This window comes from Mobula birostris, chromosome 7 (assembly GCF_030028105.1).
Source record: "Mobula birostris isolate sMobBir1 chromosome 7, sMobBir1.hap1, whole genome shotgun sequence".
NCBI lineage: Eukaryota > Metazoa > Chordata > Chondrichthyes > Myliobatiformes > Myliobatidae > Mobula > Mobula birostris.
In genome coordinates, this window is record NC_092376.1 from 20,940,718 (window position 1) to 20,959,304 (window position 18,587).

Here is an 18,587-nt window from a genome sequence, read left to right on the forward strand (position 1 = left end):
CACGACTACGCACCGGGGATTCTTGCCAGATGGAAGGAATATACAGAAACACGGAGAGTCCTGAAGGAAAACAACATCAGATTCCAGACCCTGTATCCAGCTCGGCTGAGAGTCTTTTACGACGAAGGGACAAAAACTTACGCTACGGTGGAGGAGGCAACATTGGACCTGGTGGACCGGGGACTACCTATTAAAGTTATCACCCAACCGGAGTCGCTACTGGAGAGGATTCGGCAGAAGTCGTGGCAGCTAGTGGGGCGAGGACGCTCCACACGAACCAGAGTGTCAAACTACAAGGAAAAGCTGCAAATATTCAGATGCGAATGTACAGTGAATACAGATTAATTAAGAGAAATGACTGAAAAGAGTAAATTGGACTTAAAGGTAAAATGAAAACTGGTAACTGAAAATAAACTAGGTGGAATAACTTGAATGATAGCAATATGGTCGAGACATAAATAGGAGAAAATTCTCTATGATTATTCAAACTGCTGAGGGCCCTCTCAACACAGGGTGAAGATAGAGGTTATCCCTCTGAACTGAGGCGGGTCGGTGCTCAGGCCTCACTGTGGGAAGTTGGGAAAAATTTTCAAATGTTACACGTTCAAAAATGTCTAGGGTGTGGTTATATGTCATGGTTTACTGTTGAGAAGGGATTGCTTACTGTTTGGTTAGAAAAGGAGAGTTTTTTTTTCTACTGGAGAAAAATGCAAACTGAATTGGTAAAAATAATTTCCTATAATGTTAATGGGGTTTTGAATCCAATTAAAAGAAATAAGATTATGTCTAAATTGAAAAAAGAGAGGGCACAAATAGCTTTCCTCCAGGAAACACATATGAGCCAATCTGAACATGGAAAATTAAAAAGAATGGGCTTTAAGCATGCATTTTATTCATCATATAAATTGAGTCACAAAAGAGGGGTAGCTACTTTAATATCAAGTACTCTTAATTATGAACATATTTCAGAGACTAAAGACAAAGAAGGACGGTTTGTAAAAATCACAGGAAGAATAGAAGGTACAGAAATAACATTGCTGAATGTTTATGCTCCTCCAGGTTGTGAATGGTCATTTTATAGACACATTTTTGACCTAATGGTCAGTTCTCAAGGGGTAGTAATTTGTGGAGGGGATTTTAATATTAGATTAAATCCTGTATTAGATTCTTCAAGAATAGTTACTCAGAGTAAACCTCTGACTTGGAAAATGAGAGAAAAAAAAAAAAATTGGATGTGTGCTTGAAAAGAACTAAGCAGAATTCTGGGGAGGACTGTGGCATGTTGGCAAAATTTCACAGGCCTTTCAAAGAGATTGCACAGGCACAAATAGCTTGTATTTTCAGTGCTGTAAGATTCTGTGACTCTGCAAGTGAATATAATGCACAGATCAGTGCCTTCACCCAGTAAACCATTAAGCAAGTTGATTGCTCAAGCTTCAAATGGCAAATTTATAATATTGAGCCCTTGTTCTGATTTTGATTCATTAGGAGCTTGAAGGTCTATTGGAAGTCAATCGCATGAGTCACAAGCTCCTTGGTAAATACCTAACCCTGGACAGTTTTGATGCTATGTTCAGGGAAGCCAATCACAATGTATCAGCGCCATATGGAAGAATAACCCTTCATGTTTTCTGGGAGCTCAATTACGATTTCCTTCCAAACTACTGTTACAACGGTTCCACGCAAAGGTTTGTTTTAAATTTTTTAAAAATTTGAATGTAACATTGCAGCGCAACCTGTGTGACAATTGGCTTTTTTTCCCTTTGGCTTTGTCTTCAATACCTTCATCATGATTTGCTATTGAGTCCCTATCTTATTCTGCTATGGATAAGATAAGTTATACGCTGCCAGCGCCCTCTGGGTTATGAATAACCTGACTGAAAATCCAACTTAATGTAAATTCTCTCATAGATCTTCAAAGCTTGTTTAAGCTAGTAATAATAAAACATAATGAAATGTTTCATGGTTCTCATTAATGACTGGATACAATATATATTTCATTAATTATGGGTAGTGTGAACTGAATTATAACAAGTGTATGTAGAGCGATATCATATGGGCAGCTATAGAAAATGGGCATCACCAAGTTTAGAGAAATAAGCTTACGAATATTTATCAGAAATGGAACGCTTGTGTAACCTGTACTGCATACTATTTTTGACCAATTTAAATAGGGTACAATCATGAACCTTGTCTGGAAAACTGATTTCCTGCGATGGTGTACAAACCATTTTATAAACATCAACAGTAACATTTTAAAGTATAAAGTACCATTTAATTTACATGCTGCTTCATAGAAATTTAATTAAACAGAAATTTATATTTAAGCTGAAGAATAAGATTTCAGCAATGGATACTGAAATTCTAACTGAAGAAATTTTATGTTAATTGTACTGTAGTTTCCATAGTTGGTCTCCTTTTTTATTAAATAAAAGAACTTCATGTAAAGAACAGTCGATATTTTCAGGTATTCTGCCCAATGTTCGTTTACTACATTTGAGAAATGGGGGAGGCGCAATTCAATTATCTTTTGTGTAGCAATGGCTTTCGATTGTATTTTGTTATATGAAGAGATACGATGAGGAACAGGCCCTTCCGGCCCAACAAGCTGCTCTGCACAGCAATCCACTTAGTAAACCACAGCCCAATCACTGGACAATTTACAATGACTGATTAACTTGCTAACCAGTACGTCTTTGGACTGTGGGAGGAAACTGAAGCACCTGGAGGAAACTCACGCATTCACGGGGAAGAATGTACGAACCCCTTGTAGATGGCATCGGAATTGAACTCCAAATTCTGACACCCTGAGCTGAAATAGCTTTGTGCTGTGCTACTGTGGCACCTACAGTTTGAAAATAAAGAGGAATATATTTCTATGCAGCAAGGATGACCATACTTTGGAAGTTTTTTTGCAGCTTGCATGGCACTTGAAGATCCAAAAGACAATTAGCACCGTTTCTAACCAAACCTCTTGCCACTAAAAGAAAATGGTGCTTCACTTCCTATAGCGGCCTGTAGGTGGCAATATCACTACTTTGCCCATTCTGCTCATCTCTTCTCACCCAGTGGCAATGATGCTACTGGTTATGCCACTCATCACAATAGCCAATTAAGCTAAATTGAGAGTCATATCTGTGAAATCTCTGGTCAACTCAGCTATGTATTTAATTGTAGAAGAACTTCTGCCCTGTACAGGTTTCTTCCCACATTCCAAAAATGTACTGATTAGTAGGTTAGTTGATCATGTGGGTGTAACTGGGTGGTGAGGGTTCTTTGGGCCGAAAGGCCCTATTACTGAGCTGTATCTCTAAACAAAATAAAAGTAAAATTAATATTTACAATCAATAAAATATGTCTTTCATTATTCTTAATTTCACAGGTTTGTGCGTACTGTTCTGCCCTTCTCTCAAGAGTTTCAGAGAGATAAGCAACCAAATGCACATCCACAGTACTTGTATGGAACCAAGGTTAGCACTATCTGCAACATGTTTTCTTTCTGTAATTAAAGTTTTCAAGTTGTAATCGGATTTTGTTTAAACTGTTCTAAAAGACAAGATTACTAAAGAGTTGTTTCTCTATTTAATAGAGAATTTCTTCCATCTTGCTGAGGATCTTAACAAACCAGACAGGATCACAACTTATTGTTGAATATTCAAAAGAACAGTCTTTTCCTGGAACTTCATTTTGCAGGAAAATTGAACATTTTTTAAAAATTTCTTTTAGTGGATCACTGCAGCAGTACTCAGAGAAAATAAAAAGGTGCACAGGAAAGTAAAAATAAATTCCAATAATCTTGAAATCCCAACTGTTAGGCACTTAATTCACCACCAGATGTTTTCTAGGCTCCTTGAAACTCACCAGAGCTGCAATTCTTCAGCATCTTTGAAATTTAGTCATTTCACTGGAAATTTACTGTAGTATTCTGTAATATCTCGTAAAAAAAAAAGCTAATTTAAAGTTGTGTTTGGTAGCAACAGGAGCAACATTAAGAGTCCAGGAAATCTGGCTGACTAACACCACCGAAGTCCTGAGTTTGTTGAATTATCAGATCTTCCCTTTATTTTGCAATGTAAACTATGCATGAATAAGAAATAGACTCCTCTAATTGTCTTTCTGATTCTCATTCTTGCCTTGCCTGTGTTTTGTTTTCCAGTGTTGTATATTTTTGTTTTGTCTTTCTTTTTCCTCTCCTTTCATTATTTCTGGCTGTTTCCAACTTGACTATAACCTGGATTGACGTAGCACATTTAAAATGGCAAAACATCTAAAGGCACTTCACAGAAGCATTAACAGGTAAAGCTTGGCACTGAGCCACATAAGGAGAATTGGTGACTTAAAAACGTGGTCATAGCCACAGGTTTAAGGAGGCTTTAAAAGAGAAAAAGGAAGTAGAAAGATAGAGTGATTGAATGTGTGAATTCCAGAGCCTTGAGCCTTGCACTATCCCTTTGTTCTTCTATAAGCTACTTAAATAACACTTGAAACTCAAAAATCTGCAGATGCTGGAAGTCTAGCATAAAACAGTTTTCAAGGGGGAAAAAGTTAATACTTCCTTTCAAAGACCCTTAATCAGAAATGGAAATCGGAGAAAATAAGTTGCAAAGATGGAGGTAGGATGGGAGGGAAGAGAACAGACAGCTTTTGTATCTCTTGCAGCTGCATGGGCATGTGTTGCGAATATAGGTGGAAATAGAACTGTGACCAGATAACGTAAAACAGTGGGCTGTTTGGAATGCAGGGAAAAGAAAATGCATCTGGTGCTGGAATCTTTCTTTCTTTTTCAATCTTTTTATTAATTTTGAAATATAGAAACAAAACATAACAATAATTCAAATAGTAGGAGATATATTTTACACTTAAGAAAAGTAATTGTAAAATCAAATAGTGTAAGTTAACTAAGCTCCCAAACATGTAGAACTGACAATGGATAATACAAATAAAAAAAACTGAAAAAAAAACGAAAAAGAAAAAAAAACCAAAAAAAACCCCATCCCCAAAGAAAAACAAAATTAATCAACTAAACTAAAAGACTTGGGCAAAACTAACAACTTAAAAATGGAAAAGAAGAAAACCTTAGTGTCGACGACTCCATTCCCCTCCAACAACAGTACAGAGAGATAAAACAAATTTGGAAATGATCAAATTACATCAAATGAAAATACTGAATGAATGGCCTCCAAGTTTTTTCAAACTTAATGAAAAACTGCACTTCTAATTTTCTCCAAATTCGAACACACCATAGTTTGTGAAAACCAATGAAATACCTTAGGAGGGTTAATCTCTTTCCAATTCAACAAAATGGACCTTCTAGCCATTAAAGTAAGAAATGCAATCATCCTTCGCTGGAATCTTTTCAAAGCTGCTGAGAGTATTTGAAGTTATCCCATCTTTGAGCATATTTTTGCATCCTATTTCATTTCATCATTCCATAGAGGCTAGTCCCATTCTCCAGCCACACCTCTCTTCACACCATTTTCCCGTACAGCTACAGAGAATGTATACGTGCTTTTTAACTTTGTTCATTGCTGTCATCCGGGGGACACAATCCATACAGATAAATAAACAAATTCACTTGCACTTCTTCCAGTCTTGCATTAGGTATCTGGTTGTCACAATGTGGTCTCTTGTACGACAAAGAAACCAAGTATAGACCAGCTGACTGCAGAACAATTACCTTCAATCCATAAAAATAACCCAGAGTTTCTAGTTGTTAGTTCTCCATCCTGCTCTAAGCCTGCCCTGTTTGTCTTTGCAGGCCTAATGTAAGCTAAAAACAAAAAAACATGTTTTATCTCAGCATGTTACAGTCTTCAGAATTTAATATTGAACTCAATAATTTCAGCTGACAACCTTTCCTATTTTTATTAGATCCATACAGCACAAAAACAGGCCCAACTGGTCCATGCCATCTAGATACTCATTTAAGCTAGTCCCCTTTGCCTGCTTTTGGCCCATATCCAGCTAAACCAGGGGTTCACAACCTGGGGTCCATGGATCCCTTATTTAATGGTATTGGTCCATGACATAAAGCAGGTTGGGAACCCCTACACTAAACTTTTCTTATCCATAGAACTGCTCAAGTGCATTGTAAATGTTATTTAAGGTACCTGTCTCGACCAGTTTCTCTGGCAGTTCGTTCCGAATACTGATTTTTCTCTGGGGGAAGAAACATTGCCTCTCAGGTTTCTCTCAGCTTTGACCTATGCCCTCTAATTCTTGATTCCTCAACTCTGGGAAAAAGACTGCACATTCACCCAATGTGTGCCCCTCATAATATTATACACCTCTATAAGATCACCCCTCATTCTCCTAATAAAGCTGTAACCTGCTTAGCTTCTCTCCACGATTCAGTCCCTCCAGTGCTGTCAGCGTCCTCGTAAATCACCTCTGCACTGTTTCTTCTTGTTGTCTTTGTGCATTTCCTGTATTTTGTTTCAGTTTCCAGCATCTCATCACTTACGATTTCATCATGCTCTTGTGTTCTTTTTAATTTCTCTGTAACTGCTACCATTCGTCTACCTAGATGGTGTAGAAAGTATTGTGTCACATGGACAACCTTGGTCTTCACTCTATCACAGACATTCCCTTTATTTTCTCTCACAATAATGCTGACAAGTAAGTAGGAACAGAGTGGGGCCTTTAAGTCTGCATTGCCAGTCAGTGTGATCAAAGCTAAGCTGCTTCTCTTGTCAGTTTCAGGTAACTTTCAATACCCTACTTCAAGAATATATCTATCTCATCTTTAAACAGTGATTTATCTTCTGGGGTTGAGAATTCCATGGATTCTCCACCCTCCATGAGAAGAAATTCCCAAGTACCCCAGTTTTAAATTATTGCTTTCTATTTTATCCTTGTGTTTAAGTCCCAGTAGTGAAAATATCTCCATCTGCCTTATTATGCCCCCTTAAAATTACTTGTTTTTCAATAAGGTTACTTCTCATTCTTCAAAGAATACTCTTTGAGCTGTCTGTGAAGGATCAGCACTTCATCTCAGGAATTAATCTAGTGAATCACTTCTAAACTGCTTCCAATGGTAGTATATCTATCTTTAAATAAGGGGACTAAGTCTGTATCTGGTACTGCTGGTACAGCCTTACTCCCTAACCCTTATAATATTTGTCTCTGAAAAGCCCAACTCTATAGCATTGAAAGCAAATGTGCCATTTGCCTTACAATACTTGATGCACCCACATACTAATGTTTTGTGTTTTATGTTCCAGCACACTGGATTTCTCTCCATTTTGATAATAGTCTGCTTTTTGATTCCTCCAATCAAAGTACATAACCTCACACTTATCTTAAACTCCATGTGCCAAGTTTTTACCCACTCACTTATCTACAGTATATCCTTTTACAGATACCATAATTGCAGACAGCCCTCCCATCTAATTTTGTGTCAACAGCAAACTTCAATACCTGACCTCCTCTTCTCTCCCCTCTCCAAAAATTTATTATGTAGATAGCAAACAATTGAGGGCTAAAGGCAAATTTTTCAGGCTCTCCTAATTTAAAATCAGCAGCTTCCAACTCTTTTTTCCCCAGTATGGTAACCAGTCTTCATGTTAACATATATTTCCTCAGTGCTGTGAGCTCTTATGCTCTAGCAATGTGGCACGTTGAATGCCATATGGAAATCCAAATAGACTATATCCACATGTTCCTTTATTTCACATCTGCTTGCTATAACTTCCAGTAAGTTTGTCAAACGTGGTTTTCTTTTCATAAAATCTTGTCGATTTGGTTCAGATGCATGAAGCATTTCTTCTCTCTAGCCCACCTCCACACAGCAACTTAAAATGCACATTTTTTTTCACCTCCAGTTTTGAGGACGATTTGTGGATCTAACACTTCCTCTCTCCAGAGAAAGCAGACTAACCTGTTGTGTATTTTCAGCACATTGTTTTTCCCTGCCTTGTAAATAATTGGCCTGTGGCTTGCAGCATCTCACTGTCTTCCATGACTTAGTCTCCATTCACCACATAATCACTTAAGCAAATGTGTGGTTAATGAATTATTTGCCACACAGTCATGTTTGTGCATGGTACCTGGCAGTCTGCAGTTGTACTCAGACGGTGAAACTCCAAGACCTCAAGATAAGACTGTGGAGAGGCAGGATTGGATATACTATTTAATTTAACTAATATGTATATTTTTCTCTTGCACCTTTCTAACTTAGTTGGAGAGCTATTCCTCACATAAACTCTTTCTCCTATCTTTAAAAATCCTCCACCAGGATCCCTCTCTCTGACCACTTACATTCTGTAGGCATTTTATTGGAAACTGCTCATCTGCCTAATCACTTTACCACTTTTCCGTCTGGTTTGTCATATCATATTCAATGATATGACAGACTAGATGCTAATTTGTTTAATCTTAAAAGTTTCTGCAATTCAGTACAGTCATTCTCTGGACGATTACATTTTCTGAAATTGAAAGATCTATTGATCATTGCCCCAGTTTAGATTTAGCTTGATCTTTGAGCAGACTGTTTTGAATGCACTAAGCTAACAAAGACATGATTTATTGTTTCATCTTACAGAAATTATATCCAGCATCTTACCATTCCTTGAACGCAGCACCTCAGTGTCACTCTCTAAATCATGTATTGAAGTCTTTGAAGTTAGTTTGAATTAATCAGTTTTTGACTTGAATACCCTAGATTCCACCACTGAACTCTGGGAAAGCTTGAAAATGTAATTTCCATGGCAGCCATTCTGGTCTCCCAGGCAGAGGTTGCTATTGAAACATATTTTGGGCTTTCTGGTGCTGTGAATTTTGTTAACACTTCCTCAACTAATTTTCCATTGACTCGTAGACGACATTAATTTGTTTGTTCCCTTGGTGCAGTTTAAATCAGTATTATTAAAGACGAACACGTCATCCACAATGGTACCTTGCATTCAATTGTTAGAATGCACATGTTTGCTGTTATTAACAGAAGTACATTGAATAGAAAATATTTTTGGGAGATCGTGTAAGATGAAAAGGAATTCCACCTTCCGAATTCCAGATACTTTGAAAATTAACAGCTATAGTTTATTTGCATGACAAAGGAGCTTATATTTTACTTCGGTCATAATAAATCTCCATATAACTATTTTCATTGCTTCGTGTATAGGCACTGAACTTGGCGTACAATACCATTTACAGCAACTACAAAAATTTTGTGGGTCCTCCTCATTTTCGAGCAATTTGCAAGCTCCTAGGCTACCAGGGAATTGCCGTGGTAATGGAAGAACTGCTGAAAGTTGTTAAGAGCCTGGTAGGTATCTTTCATATATTTGCCTTTTGGACAGCTATTTAACTGTTACTTTTGAAAATTTGTTGCTTGTATCTTTAAACTGAAAGAAAGTTTGCAAAATAGTGTACAAATTTTTTAAAAAATTAGATTTATTTGTCACATGTGCGCTGAAACAGTGAAATTTGTCATTTATGTCAGCAACCAACACAGTCCGGGGATGTGCTGGGGACAGACTGCAATTGTTGCTGTACTTCCGGCACCAATATAGTGTAATGCCCTGATTCATATTTTTACTGTTGTGCTGTATGTATTTCATTTTGGCAGTTCTGTAAGAGCAGTCTGTTCTGCTTTCATACTCGTTTGGGTTACTGTTGAAGATGAGAATGAGGAGAAATGTGTGCCATCCAATTAGGATGGTCAGATTAAGAGGAGGTTTTTCTGGTGAGGGACACTAAGGTTGGGCTTGTGGCTTTTGTTCGAGAGGGGATGAAGAGAGAGGACACTGGGGAGAACCGGTCGTAGCATACAATCCGGTTGGAGATCTGTTTGTTTGAGATGGATTGCAAGCAGCGGTCGGAACGTAGTGTCTGCTTTCACATTGACCAAGGGCCCAGCGCGTGAGTGACAGAGAAGTTCAAGATGAGATCCAGCTTGTGCGCATTTGACTGTTTAATTAGGATGGGCCCTTTTTGTTATTCTTTACCTTTAGTTAAGGTTCATAAATATAATTCTTTTAATCTTATGCAGTGTACTGCCTGTTATTCCGTGGCATTAATTTGTAACGGGGTAGCAAATGACACAGCATCCACAGACACCGGGGTTTGGGGTGGGATTGAACGTGCCTCAATGTCACAAGTTTGGCAGGGTTGGAAGTTGTCATCCCTAGACTTATGCAGTCAAGGAAACCAGGGTGTTTCGATAGCATTCCCACAACTTACTAACCTTAACCCATACGTCTTTGGAACGTGGGAGGAAACTGGAGCACCCGGAAGAAACCCCCATGGTCACAGGCAGAACACAAACTCATTACTGTCAGCGGCAGAATTGAACCTAGATCACTGGTGCTGTAAAGCATTGTGCTAACTGTTTTGCTACCATATGCTTTGTCAGTTGAGGCCTGTTTATTTTGTTTTTGTCAAGAACCATAAGATTGTTTTCCCAGATTGCAAAGAGTGGGTAGACTATTATCCAAATGCAACAACAGACCAAAATCTAGCAATTTAAAAAAATTTATTTTGAGAGTTCATATATTTCTAAATTATAGTAAAAGTTCGAATCAGAACAATGATATTGGGTTAGGGGGAAAGGGCTAACTGGCTGCGTAACATTTTACAAACCTAAATATCAAATGCAGCTGCAAATTACCCAGTGGTGAGTATTGGCTTTCAGTGTGAAATTTGCTGAATTGCGAATCATTTTGATGTAGGTAAAATTCTAAAAAGGAAGAAATGCTGTATAAAATATCTGATCTTCTGTGTTGTAACATTTATGATGGTACTGGTACATCATCCCAGAATTTGTTTTAGTTAGAAAATTTGTATGTTGATTTAGATACAGCAAGTTCTGTTTTGAGATATTGGTATGATAATACATTGAAAATACAGTCGTTGAGTGTGAACTGTCAATATGATTTTTGCAGAAGTGCAGTTTGTCAGGACAAATGTGATATCTTCACATCATGTTTAAAACAATTCTGACATTTCTAATATTACATTTATAATTTTTTGATAGCCTGTGTGACAGCCTCAAGACCATGTATTAGCAAGGTGCTGAGAGAATGATCTGAGCTGGATGATCAGCCATGATCATACTGAATGGTAGTGCAGGCTCGAAGGGCCGAATGGCCTACTCCTGCACCTATTTTCTATGTTTCTAGAATGGTGGGGCAAAGGAAATGTTTGTATCTGAAAGTTGACACCAGGACTCAAAATTCTGTGCGCAGATGGAGAAATACAGTACAAAATGTAGCTGTTTTAGAGTGTTGAGCTTTTTTGGCTGGTAGCCAAGGCCCATTGGAAACACTCACATGTTTAATTATAAAATGCTGTGACACTGGTGAATCATTGTTGTTTTTATATTCTTAATTTCAGCTGCAAGGAACCATTTTGCAGTATGTAAAGACTTTAATGGAAGTGATGCCTAAAATCTGCCGTTTACCCAGACATGAATATGGCTCCCCAGGTTAGTAATACTAATAGACTCTCTAAATTCATAGAGAAATATCTGTTACTAAAGATTAAGTTGTGCAACATGGAAGATAAACACCTGTTGTTCCTTATTAAATAAAATTAGTAGATCAGTTTCTTAATTCTCTTCCCTTGAAGTAGATTCTTTGGGAATACATGGTGATGAGCAGGCTATTTGGTTAAACAAGTCCAAGGTGGTGGTCATGCTTTATTAAAGTATCCTCTCAACTTTTATAGTGTAACTCATAGCATAATCTTCTCCCTCATGAGTCTTTCCAATTTCCCCTACATGCTATAATGCTGAAAGATGCTGGAAATCTGAAATGAAACAGAAAAAGCTGCCAATATGCAATGCTGCAGATCTGACAACAGTCAAATAGCCAAGCAAATTACTTGTGGGAAATTGTGCTGAGCTTGAATGTGGACCAGATGATTTACTTGACTAGCCAAATGATGCAGTGAGTTAAGGCAGAATACAGTACTGTGGTTAGGGGAATTAATTTGTGCTGCCGGCTTGCTTTCAGATTACTAGCACTGATTCCTGCAGCTGGCTTCTGAGACCTTCCGGTGATATTCAGTAATAGTAACTGGTGCTTCCAGTTCTTTTTCCAAGGAAATGAGTATGTTTCCACTCACTATTTTGTTACTGGGCAAGTTTAGTAACTGAACAAGGTAATGATTGAAAAAACTCAATGCTAATGCATAATATATAGCATTGCAGAAAGCTACGCTACACAGAAACAGAAGATTTGGCTTAACCAGTTCATACCAGCACTGATGCTCCATCCAAGCCTCCATTTTCCATCACTAAAGCTATTAGTGCAACCTCTGTTCTCTTCATCCGCATATGCATGTCCATCTTCCCCTTCAGTGTACCTATGCTATTCACTTGTGATTGTCCGTGAGCTCCATTTGGTAAAAATAATGCATATTTTGAACTAGCCCAGCTACATTCCTCTGAGGATAGTTGTAGCCTTTGTCATTAACATTGCAAGTATTGGTTAGGGTTAAGAATGAATTATTGCATTCCTAATTCCCTAAATTTTGTTTTTAATAGGGTGCAAGTTCAATTAATTGAATTGTAAATTAATACAACTATTTTTTCAGTCATGTACATATGTCTACCAATAAAATTCTAACTCCCTTATTTTGATCATTTATTCACTGCCTGATTTGAGACCAAATTTTCTGTGACAAAATCCTAGCCCTATTTAACATAAGATTGTTCTGTTATAGCTCAATACAACTTCAAAATTATTTCTATTAATGTTAGCTACAATAGAGTTAATAGTTATAATAACTCCATAAAGTGATAAGCTCCATTCTTGTCACATTGGATACTCATCAATATGCTTAGCACTCTGTCATGCACCTGGCCCTGAAACACCTAGAAAACAAGGACACGTGTCAGAACGCTGTTTCTAGGTTATCACCGCTATTATCCCACAGACCTTGGTGAACAAACTCCTACTCCTCAGTCTAAATGTATCATTGTTCAGTAGTTCAATATTCAATAGTTCCATTTGATATCAGAGAATGTAAATAATATACAACCTGAAATTCTTGTTCTGCGCAGACATCCACAAGAACAGAAGAGTGCCTCCAAAGAATAAGTGACAGTAAAATCATTAGAACCCCAAAACACCCCCCTACTCCCCCCTCCCCCACATACATAGAAACCTTCAGCACATTACAGGCCCTTCGACCCACAATGTTGTGCTAACCATGTAACCTACTCTAGCAGCTGCCTAGAGTTTCCCTACTCCATAGCCCTCTATTTTTCTAAGCTCCATGTGCCTATCTAAGAGTCTCTCAAAAGACCCTATTGTATCCGTCTCTACCACTGTCCTTGGCAGTGCTTTCTACACACCCACTATTCTGTGTGAAAAACTTACCTCTGGCAACCCCCTTTGTACCTACTTCGAAGCACTTTAAAATATGCCGTCTCATGTTAGCCATTTCAGCCATGGAAGAAAGCCTCTGGCTATCCACATGATCAATGCCTCTCATCATCTTATACACCTCTATCAGGTCACCTCTCATCCTCCATTGCTCCAAGAAGAAAAGGCCAAAAAAATAGCATCAGCACCCTCCACCAAGCATGCAATAGCAAAGCCCATGATCTGGTCGTTCACCCGACAATTCAACATACCACGTTCACTCTCTCCCAAATAAAGGAATAGAGAGGTATCCCCCTTTAACAGTGAGAGGGGAGACCAACAAAAACAAACAACTCACTGATTGTTGGACTTTCTAACCAACAAACCTAAAGATAGTCAGGATGCACAACCACTTTCCCCTCCCCATCATCCTCAATACGAGTGCCCTCGCAAGGCTATTTTCTGAGCCCATTGCTGTACACTCTGCTCACACATGATTACACATTGCACAGAGTAATGACGTTGTCAAGTTTGTCAATGACACGACAGTGGTGAGGCTCATCGCCAGTAACACTGAGATGACCTACATAAAGAAGGAGAAAAGGCTCAGGACCTGGTGCCAGACGAATAACCTCTTCCTCAATGTCAGCAGGTCAAAGGAGGTAGTTATTGACTTCAGGAGAACCGGCACCATCCACACCTGCTTTACTTCGGTGGCACAGCAATGGGAACTGCGAGCAGTTTCAAGCTCCTGGACATGCACATTTTGCACAATCTCTCATGATCTCAGAACACATCCTTCACAGTCAAGAAAGCTCACTAATGCCTCTACTTTCTGAGAAGGCTGAAGTGAGCTGGACTATGCACATCTATACTCACATCATTCTGCAGATGTGCAATAGAGAGCATCCAAGTCTGCCCATCGCATCGCCTGCCATCAAGGACGTATATACAGAAAAGTGCCAAAAAAGGGCCAGTAACATAATGAAGGATCCCACCATCCCCCTGTTTATGGTCTGTTTGTCCCACTTGCATCAGGGAAGAGGCTATGTAGCATCCGTGCCAGGACCACCAGACTCATAAAGCTACTTTCTCCAAGCAGTAAGGCTGATCAACACCTCTACCCACTAGCCCAGCCCTCCACACTCCAACCACCATATGAGGCTGAGTACAGGGCTACGGTAGGAAACTTTGTCACATGGTGTGAGCAAAATTATCTGCAGCTCAATGTGAAACAGACTAAGGAGCTGGTGGTAGACCTGAGGAGAGCTAAGGTACCGGTGACCCCTGTTTCCATCCAGGGGGTCAGTGTGGACATGGTGGATGATTACAGATACCTGGGGATACGAATTGACAATAAACTGGACTGGTCAAAGAACACTGAGGCTGTCTACAAGAAGGGACAGAGCCGTCTCTATTTCCTGAGGAGACTGAGGTCCTTTAACATCTGCCGGACGATGCTGAGGATGTTCTACGAGTCTGTGGTAGCCAATGCGATCATGTTTGCTGTTGTGTGCTGGGGCAGCAGGCTGAGGGTAGCAGACACCAACAGAATCAACAAACTGATTCGTAAGGCCAGTGATGTTGTGGGGATGGAACTGGACTCTGACGGTGGTGTCTGAAAAGAGGATGCTGTCTAGGTTGCATGCCGTCTTGGACAATGTCTCCCATCCACTACATAATGTACTGGTTGGGCACAGGAGTACATTCAGCCAAAGACTCATTCCACCAAGATGCAACACAGAGCGTCATAGGAAGTCATTCCTGCCTGTGGCCATCAAACTTTACAACTCCTCCCTTGGAGGGTCAGACACCCTGAGCCAATAGGCTGGTCCTGGACTTATTTCATAATTTACTGGCATAATTTACATATTACTATTTAACTCTTTATGGTTCTATTATTATTTATTATTTATGGTGCAACTGTAACGAAAACCAATTTCCCCCTGGGATCAATAAAGTATGACTATGACTATCATTTATATACAAGCACTCCTGTGCCTGGCATCATTTTATGGACATACACTTCAATCTTTGTGTATAAGCTATTTTTTTAATTACTATTATTGTGATCTTTATCTTACTATGTATTTTTGTTCTGCATCAGACCTGGAGTAGCAATTATTTCATTCTCCTTTACACTTGTGTACTGGAAATGACATCAAACAGATAGATACTTTATTGATTCCAAAGGAAATTACAGTATCACAGTAGCATTACAAGTGCACAGATATACAAGTATTAGAAAAGTAAGAAAGAATAAAAAGTAAGTTACCACAACTAGGAGGGGCTCATCAGTTCCCCAGCTATAGATTGACTCATTATAGAGCCTGGCGGCCGAGGATAAGAATGACCTCATATAGCGCTCTTTGGAGCAGGGCAGTTGTCTTAGTCTATAACTAAAAGTGCTCCTCTGTTCAGCCAAGGTGGCATGCAGAGGGTGAAAAACATTGTCTAGAATTGCCAGGATTTTCCATAGGGTCCTTTGTTCTACGATAGCCTCCAGTGTGTCCAGTTTCACTCCTATAACAGAGCCAGTCTTTCTAACTAGTTTATTGAGCCTGTTGGCATCACCTGTGTTGATGCCATTGCCTCAGCTCACCACTACATAGAAGACCGTACTGGCGACAAAAGACTGGTAGAACATGTAAAGAAGAGGCCTGCATACTTCAAAGGACCTCAATCTCCTCAGGAGGTGAAGGCAACTTTAGCCATTCTTGTACACAGCCTCTGTGCTGGTGCTCCACACAAGTCTGTCATCCAGGTGCATCCCTAGATGCCCCTGGTCACCACATCCACATTTTCACCATCAATAGTAACAGGGAGCAGTGCCGACTTAGTCTTCCTAAAGTCCTTTACCATCTCCTTTGTCTTACTGATATTGAGCTGCTGATGATTCCGCTTGTGCCATTTGACAAAGTCCTCCACCAGGGCCCTGTATGTATTCTCCCGTCCTCCCTTTGTACACCAACTTTTGCTGAGTCATCAGAGAATTTCTGCGGATGACATGACTCAGTATTTTATCTAAAGTCCAATGTGTACAGGGTAAACAAGAAAAGAGCCAATACAGTCCTCTGTGGGGCCCCAGTGTTGCTTCTAGCCGTGTCTGACACACAGCTTTGAAGCTGCACAAACCATGGTGTGCCAGTCAGGTAGTCCGTTATCCAGGATACAATGGAAGTGCCAGCCTGCATTGAATGGAGTAATCTTGAATGAATGAAGTGAACGACTGGCATTCTTTGTTGGTGTCAAAAACAAGAGGAAATGCTGGAAATCCAAGCAACATACAGAGGTGTTTTTATCATTGATTGAAAAGTCATTCAATCCCGAATAATCAACTTCCATCTTTATGTACTTTGTTTCTTTGTGAAAGGAGAATTACATTCAAAGTTGTTTAAATTTATTGTTCTTTTATTGCGGCACAGTCAAACTTTATTTCAGTATCTGATCTGAAGCTCTGTTATATCGGACCTGCTATCTGATGGAACCACTGTGTGATGGGTTATGTTGTCCCTGCCTATGCTCTGCACACAAGATGATAACCATCATAGAGTATTACAACACAGAAACAGGCCCTTCAACTCATCTAGTCCATGCAGACCTGATCTTCTTCCTGATTCCATCACTACACCTGGACCATATCTCACCTCCCAAACCTCTCATATGATCTGAGAACCCTGTGGAAGTTGGTGGTGGTGTTGGTAGTCTTGGGCTGCAGAATGCTAAGCAGGGCAATGTCAGATGGAATTCAATCCTAATATGAATAGAACATATACCATGAGTGGTTAGGCCATAGGGAGTACTGACAAATATATGGATCTTGGTGAACGTCCAAGGATCCCTGAAGTAGCGCAGGTAAATAGGATCATGAAGAAAGCAAGGAAGGTACTTGCAGAGAGAAGAGTATAAGCATAGGAATTCTGGGTTCAACTTAAAAAAACGTTGGTTACCCCACTGCTGAAATATTATGGCTACACCACAGGAAGAATGTGGTTACACTGGAGAGGATGCAGAGGGGATTGACCAGGATGTTGCCTGGAGTGGAATATTTCAGTTATTAGGAGACTGTAGAGGAGGCTAAGGGAGGATCTTGATAGAAGGATGGTTGTCGTATCTGAGTGGCTAAAGCAATAGGTTCAAAACCTGTTGGTGTTTCCCCACACAGGTTTGAAATCTGACAACTATCTGTTTCCAACATTTTCTATTGAGCAGCAGAGTGGCGCATTGGGAGTCAATAGACTGGATCCTCGGCTCATTATTAAGCGCAGCATAGTAGCAATGTTGCCGTTGTCTGTAAGGAGTTTTTATGTTCTCCCTGTGACCATATTGGTTTCCTCTGAGTGCTCTGGTTTCCTCCCACATTCCGAAGATGTTAGTAAATTAATTGGTCACAGGGTGTGATTGGGTGGTGGGGGCTTGTTTTCCAGAAGGGCCTGTTACCGTGCTGTATCTTGAAATAAATTTTTAAAAGTATTATGAGAGGCATAGAAGGGGTAAATGGTCATACATTTTTTCCCATGGCAGAAGTGTCTTAAACATAAGTTTAAGGTGAGGATTAAGAAATTTAGAAGGATGAGAGAAAGAAGTTTTTCACCCAGGGAGCGGTAATCTGGATCTCATAAACTGAGGAGATAATGGAAACAGATACTCTCACAATGTTTAAAAACTATCTGGATGAGCAGTTGAATCACCAGGGCATAATAGGCTATGGGCAAAATGGTGGTTAATGGGATAACTGTGTATGGGTGCTTGGTCAATATGAACAAAGTAGATTAAGGGTCTTGTTTCTATGTTGTGTGACTCTGACTCAAATTTTTGTTTCTAAACAGGAATTCTGGAATTCTTCCACCACCAGCTAAAAGATATTGTAGAATATGCAGAACTGAAGACTGTATGCTTCCAGAATTTACGAGAAGTTGGAAATGCGGTCCTCTTTTGTCTTCTAATCGAGCAGAGTCTGGTAGGTAGAATTGCTCATTTCTGAAGGACCAGGATTAGTGCACATGCTCAGAGTTCTACACAGCAATCACATTTCAATCCTTTACAATTGTGGCCACGTTGGAACATTTTAATTAACTCCATTAGGTTTATAAAATATCGGCAGGTATTACAACTTAGCGTACGTATAATGAGGCAGGAGGCTATTCAGTCCATTGAATCCAGCGAGAATCCTATTACCCCTATTCCTCACTACTTCACTCTAGCTCTTTACTCTGCCCCACATACCCATCAACTTCTTGGTTGTTTGTTTTTGTCACTTATCTACATTAACATGAA

At 39.4% G+C, this 18,587-nt stretch overlaps 1 protein-coding gene across 1 annotated transcript in view; it reads left to right on the forward strand.

Annotated features, from left to right (window-relative positions):
- The window catches only part of cyfip1 (cytoplasmic FMR1 interacting protein 1), a 153,337-nt gene that overhangs the window by 118,414 nt on the left and 16,336 nt on the right, over positions 1-18,587 (forward strand). The window contains exons 23-27 of the mRNA XM_072262714.1: positions 1,489-1,688; positions 3,383-3,470; positions 9,122-9,265; positions 11,335-11,425; positions 18,140-18,270. Coding sequence (XP_072118815.1) covers positions 1,489-1,688; positions 3,383-3,470; positions 9,122-9,265; positions 11,335-11,425; positions 18,140-18,270 — 654 coding nt within the window. The remainder of the gene's footprint in view (positions 1-1,488; positions 1,689-3,382; positions 3,471-9,121; positions 9,266-11,334; positions 11,426-18,139; positions 18,271-18,587) is intronic.